At 29.6% G+C, this 17,116-nt stretch overlaps 1 protein-coding gene across 1 annotated transcript; it reads left to right on the plus strand.

The window, feature by feature from the left end:
* Positions 1-2,981: 2,981 nt before the first annotated feature.
* On the plus strand, positions 2,982-4,916 carry LOC146559116 (uncharacterized). Its single transcript, XM_085244750.1, has 5 exons — positions 2,982-3,271; positions 3,369-3,480; positions 3,796-3,884; positions 3,998-4,170; positions 4,334-4,916. The coding sequence occupies exons 2-5, from the start codon at positions 3,425-3,427 to the stop codon at positions 4,361-4,363; spliced, it is 348 nt and encodes a 115-aa protein (XP_085100876.1). The 5' UTR covers positions 2,982-3,271; positions 3,369-3,424; the 3' UTR covers positions 4,364-4,916.
* The last annotated feature ends 12,200 nt before the right edge of the window (positions 4,917-17,116 follow it).

Below are 17,116 nucleotides of genomic sequence, written 5' to 3' on the forward strand. Positions count from 1 at the left end.
TTTTCATTCAAATGTTGATCTTTTCATTCTAATTCTGTTCTTGTCATTCTAATTCTGTTTTTTTCTTTCAAATTCTGTTGTTTTCATTCTAATTCTGTTGTTTTCATTCAAATTATGTTGTTTTCTTTCAACTTCCGGTGTTTTCATTCAAATTCCATTCTTGTCATTCTAATTCTGTTTTTTCATTCAAATTCTTTTGTTTTCATTCTAATTCCGTTCTTGTCATTCTAATTCTGTTGTCTTCATTCAAATTCTGTTGTTTTCATTCTAATTCTGTTGTTTTCATTCTAATTCTGTTGTTTTCATTCAAATTCTTTTGTTTTCCTTCAAATTTTGTTGTTTTCTTTCAACTTCCGGTGTTTTCATTCAACTTCCATTCTTCCCAGATAGCAAGGAGACATTGAACAGATGTTGATTTTCCATCTGAACCATCAGAATCGTCAGGATTGAAATGTCAACGCAAAACCAATGTTGAAACTAGAGATGGACCGATCCGATATTACGTATCGGTATCGGTCCGATACTGACCTAAATTACTGGATCGGATATCGGAGAAAAATAAAAAATGTAATCCGATCCATTAAATATCACGAAAGCACCTCACAAAACTTGCAACACGCCGTAACTCACCTCAGAACGTTAGCACGTCGGAGCAGTATGCATCACGTGATAGAGCGGCTGTGGCATGCAGGACCTGTCGGTGGTCTGGATAGCATGTGGAGCTTCGCTAGCAACCCGGCATTTCATCTCCGACAAAGTTATCCCCGAGAGAAGTAAAGCAAGTGTGTAAGTTCATCTCTGAATGTTTGTAAAGCATTCCTGCGTTAAGCTTACCAAACGATATATGGAGCGACTGCCTCTCCTGCTGCTACTTCAATCATGAAACTGCTTAATGATCAGCTGATCGGCTTTTCTGTCGCGAGTCCGTCTCTCTTGTTTGTTTTTGGCCCACTTTGCACCAGAAAGAGGAAATCAGCGGCTAAACAACAGCAGCACGTTTAAGCTTGATCAGCTGTTGTTAGAATTTATTTATTATTACTTTCTACTCGAGGATCTTTTTCTACGTAGCTGACGGCTGGTAACTGTGCAGGGGCGGATCTAGCAAAGTTTAGCCAGGGGGGCCGATAGGGCATTAACAGGGAAAAGGGGGCACAAAGACATACTTTTCTTTCTTATTCTCATTTAAAATGTCTAGCTTTTAATAAATAATTATCCGAATCTTACACCCAAAGTTTTAATTTGATGTAAAATGAATAGAAGTCAATTACTGTATATAGTGACTATTAAGTCTAATATATATACCCCAGTAAGCTATAGTACTTTTTCCTTTGGGAAGGTACCATCTGTGCAGTCTGCAATTTTGTTGAAGAAAGATGTTGAATCTATTTAATATTTCTTGAAAAATAATTGATTTCTGTGCATTTTTTTTTCACACTGCATCAAATTAAGGTTGATTACGTTGATTAAGCATCATGAGGTGGAGTGTGAGGGGTGGTTCCCTATTTTTTATCTATTTATTTTTGTTGTTGCTGGGAGTTGGAACCCTATTAGTTAGGTTGCTTAATATTTACGCTAAGTACTCTTTAAAATACCAGAATAGGGAGGATGGTGTAGGTTTAAGTTTATTAGATTGATCAGTATTGCTGAACTATGAAATTTTATTTTATTTTTTTGCATACAGGTATAACAGAATAGCTTTAGTGTAGTTGTTGTTTTAAACTTGAGTATGAACTTATACAAAATGCAGCAAGATATTTAAAAAAAACTGTTTTGTTGATTAAAAAACACTATATCGGATTCATATCGGTATCGGCAGATATCCAAATTTATGATATCGGTATCGGTATCGGACATAAAAAAGTGGTATCGTGCCATCTCTAGTTGAAACAACATTGAAATACTGATGAAACCTGACACTGACATTGAAATAACATTGATTCACTGTTGTTCTGTCATCGTTGATTTTTGATCTATTTATAGTTGACAAGGTGACAACAATCACGTTGAAAAACCATCGATTTATGGTTGAGCGGGAAATTAAAGCTGCAACCACTTGGACTATTCCGCAGCACCCCTATCACATTGGTACATCCCTCCAGGTAACCATTGTCTTGTACAGTAGAGCGGGACATTAGATTTACTCTCAGCGGAATTGACCGGAGAAGGCATCAGTTCATGCACTGCACTGGCCTGCACCACAATTAGTATAAGGTAAGAATGAATGACTTTTGTTCTATTCGTTATTTCCACAGTTGCATTTGAATAACAGTAAAAAAAAACAAAAAAAAAAACTTGTTAATGTAAAGTTTCGGATAAAATGTAGGAGCCCGAAATTGTGTCTACTTTCATCTTACAACCCGGCAACAAATAAATTGCACTGCAAACAAAGTCTATCAACAAAGAAAACATTTTCGTTTCATACTTTTCCGTTATATTCCCTTACAAAGCTAGCTTTAACGCTTCGAGGGTTCCTTTGTTCTTGCCGTCACCTCGGCGCTTGACCCAGACTTTCGCTCTGTAGTTGCTTTTTAGCATAGTACTACAAAAAATTGTAAATCTGTGATATATGATTGATAAACGTAAAGGTAACTGTATAAATGTGTTCAATGACTTTGTTACTTTTAATGATTGGTGAGCACCCGCTTCGATTCCCACTCAATTCAAACTTTACGTTGCACGCTCACCTAACTTGCGTTTGCACCTTTTGTCCACACGTAAACTGCGTTTAGCATTTACGTGTGGACGAGGAAGACGGAGAAAACGTAGCGTCAAAGGTGTGCGCCTATTTTGACGCCACACTGTGCGCCAAGTTTTTGTCTCGGTGTCATGAATTCCTACAATGGCAGACTTAGACAAAATACTGTTAATTTTATTATCTTCAGTGTTTAAATGCTTGCATATACGGGTTTGCTTGTAATTGTTGCCTATATACATTTTAAGCTATTATTTATTATTTAGTTCAATCAGTAGATCAAGTTTTGTAGTGACTATGAAATATATTGTAATTATCTGTTTCCTGTTTATCCTAGACAGGGCAAAAAAGGACTCCAAATTAAAAAAAAAAAGATAAAAATGAAAGACTGGTGCATTGTGCAGTTTAGCACTGGTGGTACAGAAATAGTCCCTAGATCATGGATAAATGGGGAGAAATTGTCATGGCCTCCATATCCTCCGTGAGACACATTCAGGATCCACGACGCAGTAAAGAGGAGAGTTCATCCTGGTGCAACATGGCTCACCTATGCACCAGTCCGACTTCTAATAAGCCATGGTGGGTATCATCTGGATTGGTGTTGTATAAATGTAACAATAACAAGTTTTTCGTGTCCTAATTTATGTCTGGCCATACATTGTGTTTGTACTTCCAGACACATTTCACGAAGCAGAACGCAGTCTTCAGAAATATCTAAGTGAACACTGTGATATGTCTGACCTTCAGTCCGAAGCTGAAGCTCAGACCAGTCATAAAAGAAAGCACAAGTAAAACTTTTTTTATTTCACAAACATATCTTTGATTGCTAAGAATTTATGATCTTGTCTTTTATACATATCTGTGGTGCTTGCATACTGCAATATCACCACATAATATAGTCCAAAAAGTGGAAGCTTGTAAACTTTTTATAAATGCAAAGCCGTGTACACTTGTGCACTTCAAAAATTCCTTGTATACTGTACCTTCTTGCACATCTCCGTTTCCTGTGTGTGTTGTTATAAATCAAACTGTAACTTTAGGAAAAAATATTCCAAAAGCACATTTGTAATTACTTATGACCGTTTTCAACTTTTTTTCTTTAGACCAAATCCCCTGTACACATATAGTGACTCAGAGGATGAGCAGCCCACAAAAAAATGGTTTCCCCAGGCCCCTCGAGTGAAAATACCAGGTAATAAAATACTGTCTAGTGTCTTTGTACATATCTGTGTGTGACACAAGGAAACGTTTGACAAGTTGTCTGTATTCTTAAATACTTTAAAAAAAATTATCTTTTTCTGTCAGACCTGACGAGAGCTGTTAACGAACTCTGTGAGGAGGTCAGAGCCATCCGCAATACTGGCTGCAATGAATCGGTAGATGCTGGGGTACTGCCTCTGGATTTGCCCTTGCACAACATTGAGGAGTTAAACAATGCAGAGCCAGCTCTTCAATCACAAGAGGCGAATAAGGCAATGGTAAGTATATAAAGGTTATGTACACTTTGTAACTATAAAGTGTAATAGCTGTCAGATGTGATTTAAATACATAACAACGGCCTGTTGATTAAACACACAAGCACTTGCATACACATTTAAGACATGAGACACGCTAATTCCATCTCTTAAAATGTGTCTATAGGTGAGACGCTTTGCCTTGATTGGAGCCTGACGCAGCAGTTAGGGGCAAACTCTATGTCCGAGTTTGTCTTTGCACAAGCAGTGCAGAAATGGCTCCGATACGCCCCAGATCGTTTGGGTGGTGCAGGACGCACATCATGCAAAAAATTACAAACTTCTGTGAATCATATAAACGTAAATAGGAAACTGTCTTTTAATAAAGTATTTAGCAAACGAAACATGCCTATTGACCTTTTTTTATTTTTATTTTTTTCTCTGTTACATCACATGCAATGCTTTCTTATTTTAGGATATTAATATTGACATGATACATTGTGAGACATTTGGTGTGTTTTTTTATAAAGGGTGTCCAATTTAAGGAATAAGTACAATTATGTGTTTAGGTGGTTGAAGTATTGATGGAAACATGCAGTAGTTTAGTATTGGTTAAAATACCTATAAAGAAAGGTAGATTTCCAGTCATGATTTAACTGTTGTTTTAATAAAAAGCAACTGTGCGAAAGAGGTGGAAAATCAACACCATAGCTCAACAGTGTTTCAATATCAGAATCTGACATTGTTTCAATGTCAGCAGTATTAGAAAATATAACGTTGACTCAACGTCAGGTTTCAACATTGATTCAACATCAAAACCTGACGTTGTTTCAACGTTAAAAAAGGGTGCAAGAGTGACGTTAGGTCAACGTCACACTTCAACGTTGATTCAATGACACAGCCTGATATTGACTCAACATTTTTTCAATGTTTCCTTGCTATCTGGGTTGTCATTCGAATTCTGTTTTTTTCTTTCAAATTCTGTTGTTTTCCTTCTAATTCTGTTGTTTTCATTCTAATTCTGTTGTTTTCATTCTAATTCCGTTCTTGTCATTCTAATTCTGTTGTTTTCATTCATATTATGTTGTTTTCATTCATATTATGTTGTTTTCATTCTAATTCTGTTGTTTTCATTCAAATTCTTTTGTTTTCATTCAAATTCCTGTGTTTTCATTCAAATTCCATTCTTGTCATTCTAATTCAGTTGTTTTCATTCAAATGATGTTGTTTTCATTCTAATTCTGTTGTTTTCATTCAAATTATGTTGTTTTCATTCTAATTCTATTGTTTTCATTCAAATTCCATTCTTGTCATTCTAATTTTGTTGTTTTCGTTCGAAATGCGTTGTTTACATTCTAATCCTGTTGTTTTCATTCTAATTCTGTTGTTTTCATTCAAATTATGTTTTCTTTCAACTTCCGGTGTTTTCATTCAAATTCCATTCTTGTCATTCTAATTCTGTTTTTTCATTCAAATTCTTTTGTTTTCATTCTAATTCCGTTCTTGTCATTCTAATTCTGTTGTCTTCATTCAAATTCTGTTGTTTTCATTCAAATTCTTTTGTTTTCATTCAAATTCCTGTGTTTTCATTCAAATTCCGTTCTTGTCATTCTAATTCAGTTGTTTTCGTTCAAATTATGTTGTTTTCATTCGAATTCAGTTGTTTTCGTTCAAAGTCAGGTGTTTTCCTTCTAATCCAGTTCTTTTCATTCAAATTCCATTCTTGTCATTCTAATTCTGTTGTTTTCTTTCAACTTCCGGTGTTTTCATTCAACTTCCATTCTTGTCATTCTAATTCTTTTTTTTTTCTTTCAAATTCTGTTGTTTTCATTCTAATTCTGTTGTTTTCATTCATATTATGTTGTTTTCATTCTAATTCTGTTGTTTTCATTCAACTTCCATTCTTGTCATTCTAATTCTTTTTTTTTTCTTTCAAATTCTGTTGTTTTCATTCTAATTCTGTTGTTTTCATTCATATTATGTTGTTTTCATTCATATTATGTTGTTTTCATTCAAATTCCTGTGTTTTCATTCAAATTCCATTCTTGTCATTCTAATTCAGTTGTTTTCATTCAAATGATGTTGTTTTCATTCTAATTCTGTTGTTTTCATTCAAATTATGTTGTTTTCATTCTAATTCTATTGTTTTCATTCAAATTCCATTCTTGTCATTCTAATTTTGTTGTTTTCGTTCGAAATGCGTTGTTTACATTCTAATCCTGTTGTTTTCATTCTAATTCTGTTGTTTTCATTCAAATTATGTTGTTTTCTTTCAACTTCCGGTGTTTTCATTCAAATTCCATTCTTGTCATTCTAATTCTGTTTTTTCATTCAAATTCTTTTGTTTTCATTCTAATTCCGTTCTTGTCATTCTAATTCTGTTGTCTTCATTCAAATTCTGTTGTTTTCATTCAAATTCTTTTGTTTTCATTCAAATTCCTGTGTTTTCATTCAAATTCCGTTCTTGTCATTCTAATTCAGTTGTTTTCGTTCAAATTATGTTGTTTTCATTCGAATTCAGTTGTTTTCGTTCAAAGTCCGGTGTTTTCCTTCTAATCCAGTTCTTTTCATTCAAATTCCATTCTTGTCATTCTAATTCTGTTGTTTTCTTTCAACTTCCGGTGTTTTCATTCAACTTCCATTCTTGTCATTCTAATTCTTTTTTTTTTCTTTCAAATTCTGTTGTTTTCATTCTAATTCTGTTGTTTTCATTCATATTATGTTGTTTTCATTCTAATTCTGTTGTTTTCATTCAACTTCCATTCTTGTCATTCTAATTCTGTTTTTTTCTTTCAAATTTTGTTGTTTTCCTTCTAATTCTGTTGTTTTCATTCTAATTTTGTTGTTTTCATTCAAATTTCTGTGTTTTCATTCATATTATGTTGTTTTCATTCTATTTCTGTTGTTTTCATTCAAATTCCATTCTTGTCATTTGAATTCTGTTGTTTTCCTTCTAATTCTTTTGTTTTCGTTCAAATTTTGTTGTTTTCATTCTAATTCTGTTGTTTTCATTCAAATTATGTTGTTTTCTTTCAAATTCCGGTGTTTTCTTTCAACTTCCATTCTTGTCATTCTAATTCTGTTTTTTTTTTTCAAATTCTGTTGTTTTCATTCTAATTCTGTTGTTTTCATTCTAATTCTGTTGTTTTCATTCAAATTCCATTCTTGTCATTTGAATTCTGTTGTTTTCATTCTAATTCTATTGTTTTCCTTCAAATTTTGTTGTTTTCTTTCAACTTCCTTTGTTTTCATTCAAATTCCATTCTTGTCATTCTAATTCTGTTGTTTTCTTTCAAATTCTGTTGTTTTCCTTCTAATTCTTTTGTTTTCGTTCAAATCTTGTTGTTTTCTTTCTAATTCAGTTCTTTTCATTCTAATCCTGTTGTTTTCATTCAAATTATGTTGTTTTCATTCTAATTCAGTTGTTTTCGTTCAAAGTCCGTGGTTTTCCTTCTAATCCAGTTCTTTTCATTCAAATTCCGTTCTTGTCATTCTAATTCTGTTTTTTTCTTTCAACTTCCGGTGTTTTCATTCAACTTCCATTCTTGTCATTCTAATTCTTTTTTTTTCTTTCAAATTCTGTTGTTTTCATTCAAATTATGTTGTTTTCTTTCAACTTCCGGTGTTTTCATTCAAATTCCATTCTTGTCATTCTAATTCTGTTTTTTCATTCAAATTCTTTTGTTTTCATTCTAATTCCGTTCTTGTCATTCTAATTCTGTTGTCTTCATTCAAATTATGTTGTTTTCATTCTAATTCTGTTTTTTTCTTTCAAATTCTGTTGTTTTCCTTCTAATTCTGTTGTTTTCATTCTAATTCTGTTGTTTTCATTCTAATTCTGTTGTTTTCATTCAAATTCCGTTCTTGTCATTCTAATTCAGTTGTTTTCATTTAAATGATGTTGTTTTCATTCTAATTCTGTTGTTTTCATTCAAATTTTGTTGTTTTCTTTCAACTTCCTTTGTTTTCATTCAAATTCCATTCTTGTCATTCTAATTCTGTTGTTTTCTTTCAAATTCTGTTGTTTTCCTTCTAATTCTTTTGTTTTCGTTCAAATTTTGTTGTTTTCTTTCTAATTCAGTTCTTTTCATTCTAATTCTGTTGTTTTCGTTCGAAATCCGTTGTTTACATTCTAATCCTGTTGTTTTCATTCAAATTCTTTTGTTTTCCTTCAAATTTTGTTGTTTTCTTTCAACTTCCGGTGTTTTCATTCAACTTCCATTCTTGTCATTCTAATTCTGTTTTTTTCTTTCAAATTCTGTTGTTTTCATTCTAATTCTGTTGTTTTCATTCAAATTATGTTGTTTTCTTTCAAATTCCGGTGTTTTCATTCAAATTCCATTCTTGTCATTCTAATTCTGTTTTTTTCTTTCAAATTTTGTTGTTTTCCTTCTAATTCTGTTGTTTTCATTCTAATTTTGTTGTTTTCATTCAAATTTCTGTGTTTTCATTCATATTATGTTGTTTTCATTCTATTTCTGTTGTTTTCATTCAAATTCCATTCTTGTCATTTGAATTCTGTTGTTTTCCTTCTAATTCTTTTGTTTTCGTTCAAATTTTGTTGTTTTCATTCTAATTCTGTTGTTTTCATTCAAATTATGTTGTTTTCTTTCAAATTCCGGTGTTTTCATTCAACTTCCATTCTTGTCATTCTAATTCTGTTTTTTTCTTTCAAATTCTGTTGTTTTCCTTCTAATTCTGTTGTTTTCATTCTAATTCTGTTGTTTTCCTTCAAATTTTGTTGTTTTCTTTTAACTTACGGTGTTTTCATTCAACTTCCATTCTTGTCATTCTAATTCTTTTTTTTTTCTTTCAAATTCTGTTGTTTTCATTCAAATTATGTTGTTTTCTTTCAAATTCCATTCTTGTCATTTGAATTCTGTTGTTTTCTTTCAAATTCTGTTGTTTTCATTCTAATTCTGTTGTTTTCATTCAAATTCTTTTGTTTTCATTCAAATTATGTTGTTTTCTTTCAACTTCCGGTGTTTTCATTCAACTTCCATTCTTGTCATTCTAATTCTGTTTTTTTCTTTCAAATTCTGTTGTTTTCCTTCTAATTCTTTTGTTTTCGTTCAAATTTTGTTGTTTTCATTCTAATTCTGTTGTTTTCATTCAAATTATGTTGTTTTCTTTCAAATTCCGGTGTTTTCATTCAACTTCCATTCTTGTCATTCTAATTCTGTTTTTTTTCTTTCAAATTCTGTTGTTTTCCTTCTAATTCTGTTGTTTTCCTTCAAATTTTGTTGTTTTCTTTCAACTTCCGGTATTTTCATTCAACTTCCATTCTTGTCATTCTAATTCTGTTTTTTTCTTTCAAATTCTGTTGTTTTCCTTCTAATTCTTTTGTTTTCGTTCAAATTTTGTTGTTTTCTTTCTAATTCAGTTCTTTTCATTCTAATTCTGTTGTTTTCGTTCGAAATCCGTTGTTTACATTCTAATCTTGTTGTTTTCATTCAAATTCTTTTTTTTTCTTTCAAATTTTGTTGTTTTCCGTCTAATTCTTTTGTTTTCATTCTAATTTTTTTGTTTTCATTCAAATTTCTGTGTTTTCATTCATATTTTGTTGTTTTCATTCTATTTCTGTTGTTTTCCTTCTAATTCTGTTGCTTTCATTCAAATTATGTTGTTTTCTTTCAACTTCCGGTGTTTTCATTCAAATTCCATTCTTGTCATTCTAATTCTGTTTTTTTATTCAAATTCTTTTGTTTTCATTCTAATTCCGTTCTTGTCATTCTAATTCTGTTGTCTTCATTCAAATTATGTTGTTTTCATTCTAATTATGTTTTTTTCATTCAAATTCTTTTGTTTTCCTTCAAATTTTGTTGTTTTCTTTCAACTTCCGGTGTTTTCATTCAACTTCCATTCTTGTCATACTAATTCTGTTTTTTTCTTTCAAATTCTGTTGTTTTCCTTCTAATTCTGTTGTTTTCATTCAAATTCCTGTGTTTTCATTCAAATTCCGTTCTTGTCATTCTAATTCAGTTGTTTTTAATCAAATGATGTTGTTTTCATTCTAATTCTGTTGTTTTCATTCTAATTCTATTGTTTTCATTCAAATTCCATTCTTATCATTCTAATTTTGTTGTTTTCGTTCGAAATGCGTTGTTTACATTCTAATCCTGTTGTTTTCAGTCTAATTCTGTTGTTTTCATTCAAATTATGTTGTTTTCTTTCAACTTCCGGTGTTTTCATTCAAATTCCGTTCTTGTCATTCTAATTCTGTTGTTTTCTTTCAAATTCTGTTGTTTTCCTTCTAATTCTTTTGTTTTCGTTCAAATTTTGTTGTTTTCTTTCTAATTCAGTTCTTTTCATTCTAATTCTGTTGTTTTCGTTCGAAATCCGTTGTTTACATTCTAATCCTGTTGTTTTCATTCAAATTCTTTTGTTTTCTTTCAAATTTTGTTGTTTTCCGTCTAATTCTTTTGTTTTCATTCAAATTCTTTTGTTTTCCTTCAAATTTTGTTGTTTTCTTGTAACTTCCGGTGTTTTCATTCAACTTCCATTCTTGTCATTTGAATTCTGTTGTTTTCCATCTAATTCTTTTGTTTTCATTCAAATTCTTTTGTTTTCCTTCAAATTTTGTTGTTTTCTTGTAACTTCCGGTGTTTTCATTCAACTTCCATTCTTGTCATTCTAATTGTTTTTTTCTTTCAAATTTTGTTGTTTTCCTTCTAATTCTGTTGTTTTCATTCTAATTTTGTTGTTTTCATTCAAATTTCTGTGTTTTCATTCATATTATGTTGTTTTCATTCTATTTCTGTTGTTTTCATTCAAATTCCATTCTTGTCATTTGAATTCTGTTGTTTTCCTTTTAATTTTTTTGTTTTCGTTCAAATTTTGTTGTTTTCATTCTAATTCTGTTGTTTTCATTCAAATTATGTTGTTTTCTTTCAAATTCCGGTGTTTTCATTCAACTTCCATTCTTGTCATTCTAATTCTGTTTTTTTCTTTCAAATTCTGTTGTTTTCCTTCTAATTCTATTGTTTTCATTCTAATTCTGTTGTTTTCATTCAAATTCCTGTTGTTTTCATTCAAATTCCATTCTTGTCATTCTAATTCTGTTTTTTTCTTTCAAATTTTGTTGTTTTCCTTCTAATTCTGTTGTTTTCATTCTAATTTTGTTGTTTTCATTCAAATTTCTGTGTTTTCATTCATATTATGTTGTTTTCATTCTATTTCTGTTGTTTTCATTCAAATTCCATTCTTGTCATTTGAATTCCCGTGTTTTCATTCTAATTCTATTGTTTTCCTTCAAATTTTGTTGTTTTCTTTCAACTTCCTTTGTTTTCATTCAAATTCCATTCTTGTCATTCTAATTCTGTTGTTTTCTTTCAAATTCTGTTGTTTTCCTTCTAATTCTTTTGTTTTCGTTCAAATTTTGTTGTTTTCTTTCTAATTCAGTTCTTTTCATTCTAATCCTGTTGTTTTCATTCAAATTCTTTTGTTTTCCTTCAAATTTTGTTGTTTTCTTTCAACTTCCGGTGTTTTCATTCAACTTCCATTCTTGTCATTCTAATTCTATTTTTTTCTTTCAAATTCTGTTGTTTTCCTTCTAATTCTGTTGTTTTCCTTCTAATTCTGTTGTTTTCCTTCTAATTCTGTTGTTTTCATTCAAATTCCTGTGTTTTCATTCAAATTCCGTTCTTGTCATTCTAATTCAGTTGTTTTTAATCAAATGATGTTGTTTTCATTCTAATTCTGTTGTTTTCATTCAAATTATGTTGTTTTCATTCTAATTCTATTGTTTTCATTCAAATTCCATTCTTGTCATTCTAATTTTGTTGTTTTCGTTCGAAATGCGTTGTTTACATTCTAATCCTGTTGTTTTCAGTCTAATTCTGTTGTTTTCATTCAAATTATGTTGTTTTCTTTCAACTTCCGGTGTTTTCATTCAAATTCCGTTCTTGTCATTCTAATTCATTTGTTTTCGTTCAAATTATGTTGTTTTCATTCTAATTCAGTTGTTTTCGTTCAAAGTCCGTGGTTTTCCTTCTAATCCATTTCTTTTCATTCAAATTCCGTTCTTGTCATTCTAATTCTGTTTTTTTCTTTCAACTTCCGGTGTTTTCATTCAACTTCCATTCTTGTCATTCTAATTCTTTTTTTTTTTCTTTCAAATTCTGTTGTTTTCATTCAAATTATGTTGTTTTCTTTCAACTTCCGGTGTTTTCATTCAAATTCCATTCTTGTCATTCTAATTCTGTTTTTTCATTCAAATTCTTTTGTTTTCATTCTAATTCCGTTCTTGTCATTCTAATTCTGTTGTCTTCATTCAAATTATGTTGTTTTCATTCTAATTCTGTTGTTTTCATTCAAATTCTTTTGTTTTCCTTCAAATTTTGTTGTTTTCTTTCAACTTCCGGTGTTTTCATTCAACTTCCATTCTTGTCATTCTAATTCTGTTTTTTTCTTTCAAATTCTGTTGTTTTCCTTCTAATTCTGTTGTTTTCATTCTAATTCTGTTGTTTTCATTCAAATTCCTGTGTTTTCATTCAAATTCCGTTCTTGTCATTCTAATTCAGTTGTTTTCATTTAAATGATGTTGTTTTCATTCTAATTCTGTTGTTTTCATTCTAATTCTATTGTTTTCATTCAAATTTTGTTGTTTTCATTCAAATTCCTGTGTTTTCATTCAAATTCCGTTCTTGTCATTCTAATTCAGTTGTTTTCATTTAAATGATGTTGTTTTCATTCTAATTCTGTTGTTTTCATTCAAATTATGTTGTTTTCATTCTAATTCTATTGTTTTCATTCAAATTTTGTTGTTTTCTTTCAACTTCCTTTGTTTTCATTCAAATTCCATTCTTGTCATTCTAATTCTGTTGTTTTCTTTCAAATTCTGTTGTTTTCCTTCTAATTCTTTTGTTTTCGTTCAAATTTTGTTGTTTTCTTTCTAATTCAGTTCTTTTCATTCTAATTCTGTTGTTTTCGTTCGAAATCCGTTGTTTACATTCTAATCCTGTTGTTTTCATTCAAATTCTTTTGTTTTCTTTCAAATTTTGTTGTTTTCCGTCTAATTCTTTTGTTTTCATTCAAATTCTTTTGTTTTCCTTCAAATTTTGTTGTTTTCTTGTAACTTCCGGTGTTTTCATTCAACTTCCATTCTTGTCATTCTAATTCTGTTTTTTTCTTTCAAATTCTGTTGTTTTCATTCTAATTCTATTGTTTTCATTCAAATTATGTTGTTTTCTTTCAAATTCCGGTGTTTTCATTCAACTTCCATTCTTGTCATTCTAATTCTGTTTTTTTCTTTCAAATTTTGTTGTTTTCCTTCTAATTCTGTTGTTTTCATTCTAATTTTGTTGTTTTCATTCAAATTTCTGTGTTTTCATTCATATTATGTTGTTTTCATTCTATTTCTGTTGTTTTCATTCAAATTCCATTCTTGTCATTTGAATTCTGTTGTTTTCCTTCTAATTCTTTTGTTTTCGTTCAAATTTTGTTGTTTTCATTCTAATTCTGTTGTTTTCATTCAAATTATGTTGTTTTCATTCAAATTCCATTCTTTTCATTCTAATTCTATTGTTTTCTTTCAAATTCTGTTGTTTTCCTTCTAATTCTTTTGTTTTCGTTCAAATTTTGTTGTTTTCTTTCTAATTCAGTTCTTTTCATTCTAATCCTGTTGTTTTCATTCAAATTCTTTTGTTTTCTTTCAAATTTTGTTGTTTTCCGTCTAATTCTTTTCTTTTCATTCTAATTTTTTTGTTTTCATTCAAATTTCTGTGTTTTCATTCATATTTTGTTGTTTTCATTCTATTTCTGTTGTTTCCATTCAAATTCCATTCTTGTCATTTGAATTCTGTTGTTTTCTTTCAAATTCTGTTGTTTTCATTCAAATTCTTTTGTTTTCCTTCAAATTTTGTTGTTTTCTTTTAACTTACGGTGTTTTCATTCAACTTCCATTCTTGTCATTCTAATTCTGTTGTTTTCATTCAAATTATGTTGTTTTCTTTCAAATTCCATTCTTGTCATTTGAATTCTGTTGTTTTCTTTCAAATTCTGTTGTTTTCATTCAAATTCTTTTGTTTTCCTTCAAATTTTGTTGTTTTCTTTTAACTTACGGTGTTTTCATTCAACTTCCATTCTTGTCATTCTAATTCTGTTGTTTTCATTCAAATTATGTTGTTTTCTTTCAAATTCCGGTGTTTTCATTCAACGTCCATTCTTGTCATTCTAATTCTGTTTTTTTCTTTCAAATTCTGTTGTTTTCCTTCTAATTCTGTTGTTTTCATTCTAATTCTGTTGTTTTCATTCAAATTCCTGTTGTTTTCATTCAAATTCCATTCTTATCATTCTAATTCTGTTTTTTCATTCAAATTCTTTTGTTTTCATTCTAATTCCGTTCTTGTCATTCTAATTCTGTTGTCTTCATTCAAATTATGTTGTTTTCATTCTAATTCTATTGTTTTCATTCAAATTCTTTTGTTTTCCTTCAAATTTTATTGTTTTCTTTCAACTTCCGGTGTTTTCATTCAACTTCCATTCTTGTCATTCTAATTCCTTTTTTTTTTTTCAAATTCTTTTGTTTTCCTTCTAATTCTGTTGTTTTCCTTCTAATTCTGTTGTTTTCATTCAAATTCCTGTGTTTTCATTCAAATTCCGTTCTTGTCATTCTAATTCAGTTGTTTTTAATCAAATGATGTTGTTTTCATTCTAATTCTGTTGTTTTCATTCAAATTATGTTGTTTTCATTCTAATTCCATTGTTTTCATTCAAATTCCATTCTTGTCATTCTAATTTTGTTGTTTTCGTTCGAAATGCGTTGTTTACATTCTAATCCTGTTGTTTTCATTCTAATTCTGTGGTTTTCATTCAAATTATGTTGTTTTCTTTCAACTTCCGGTGTTTTCATTCAAATTCCGTTCTTGTCATTCTAATTCATTTGTTTTCGTTCAAATTATGTTGTTTTCATTCTGATTCAGTTGTTTTCGTTCAAAGTCCGTGGTTTTCCTTCTAATCCATTTCTTTTCATTCAAATTCCGTTCTTGTCATTCTAATTCTGTTTTTTTCTTTCACCTTCCGGTGTTTTCATTCAACTTCCATTCTTGTCATTCTAATTCTTTTTTTTTCTTTCAAATTCTGTTGTTTTCATTCAAATTATGTTGTTTTCTTTCAACTTCCGGTGTTTTCATTCAAATTCCGTTCTTGTCATTCTAATTCTGTTTTTTCATTCAAATTCTTTTGTTTTCATTCTAATTATGTTGTTTTCATTCAAATTCTTTTGTTTTCCTTCAAATTTTGTTGTTTTCTTTCAACTTCCGGTGTTTTCATTCAACTTCCATTCTTGTCATTCTAATTCTGTTTTTTTCTTTCAAATTCTGTTGTTTTCCTTCTAATTCTGTTGTTTTCATTCTAATTCTGTTGTTTTCATTCTAATTCTGTTGTTTTCATTCAAATTCCTGTGTTTTCATTTAAATTTTGTTGTTTTCTTTCAACTTCCTTTGTTTTCATTCAAATTCCATTCTTGTCATTCTAATTCAGTTGTTTTCATTTAAATGATGTTGTTTTCATTCTAATTCTGTTGTTTTCATTCAAATTATGTTGTTTTCATTCTAATTCTATTGTTTTCATTCAAATTTTGTTGTTTTCTTTCAACTTCCTTTGTTTTCATTCAAATTCCATTCTTGTCATTCTAATTCTGTTGTTTTCTTTCAAATTCTGTTGTTTTCCTTCTAATTCTTTTGTTTTCGTTCAAATTTTGTTGTTTTCTTTCTAATTCAGTTCTTTTCATTCTAATTCTGTTGTTTTCGTTCGAAAACCGTTGTTTACATTCTAATCGTGTTGTTTTCATTCAAATTCTTTTGTTTTCTTTCAAATTTTGTGTTTTTCCGTCTAATTCTTTTGTTTTCATTTAAATTCTTTTGTTTTCCTTCAAATTTTGTTGTTTTCTTGTAACTTCCGGTGTTTTCATTCAACTTCCATTCTTGTCATTCTAATTCTGTTTTTTTCTTTCAAATTCTGTTGTTTTCATTCTAATTCTGTTGTTTTCATTCAAATTATGTTGTTTTCTTTCAAATTCCGGTGTTTTCATTCAACTTCCATTCTTATCATTCTAATTCTGTTTTTTTCTTTCAAATTTTGTTGTTTTCCTTCTAATTCTGTTGTTTTCATTCTAATTTTGTTGTTTTCATTCAAATTTCTGTGTTTTCATTCATATTATGTTGTTTTCATTCTATTTCTGTTGTTTTCATTCAAATTCCATTCTTGTCATTCTAATTCTGTTTTTTTCGTTCAAATTTTGTTGTTTTCATTCTAATTCTGTTGTTTTCATTCAAATTATGTTGTTTTCTTTCAAATTCCGGTGTTTTCATTCAACTTCCATTCTTGTCATTCTAATTCTGTTTTTTTCTTTCAAATTCTGTTGTTTTCCTTCTAATTCTGTTGTTTTCATTCTAATTTTGTTGTTTTCATTCAAATTTCTGTGTTTTCATTCATATTATGTTGTTTTCATTCTATTTCTGTTGTTTTCATTCAAATTCCATTCTTGTCATTTGAATTCTGTTGTTTTCATTCTAATTCTATTGTTTTCATTCAAATTTTGTTGTTTTCTTTCAAATTCTGTTGTTTTCCTTCTAATTCTGTTGTTTTCGTTCAAATTTTGTTGTTTTCTTTCTAATTCAGTTCTTTTCATTCTAATTCTACTGTTTTCATTCTAATTCTATTATTTTCATTCTAATTCCATTCTTGTCATTCTAATTCTGTTGTTTTCGTTCAAAGGCCGTGGTTTTCCTTATAATCCAGTTCTTTTCATTCAAATTCCGTTCTTGTCATTCTAATTCTGTTGTTTTCTTTCAACTTCCGGTGTTTTCATTCAAATTCCATTCTTGTCATTCTAATTCTGTTTTTTCATTCTAATTTTGTTGTTTTCATTCAAATTTCTGTGTTTTCATTCATATTATGTTGTTTTCATTCTATTTCTGTTGTTTTCATTCTAATTTTGTTGTTTTCGTCCGAAATCCGTTGTTTACCT

This window comes from Mchenga conophoros, linkage group LG14 (assembly GCF_057382185.1).
Source record: "Mchenga conophoros isolate Kocher_MC1m ecotype Shallow Benthic linkage group LG14, M_conophoros_male_GT1.1, whole genome shotgun sequence".
Lineage (NCBI taxonomy): Eukaryota > Metazoa > Chordata > Actinopteri > Cichliformes > Cichlidae > Mchenga > Mchenga conophoros.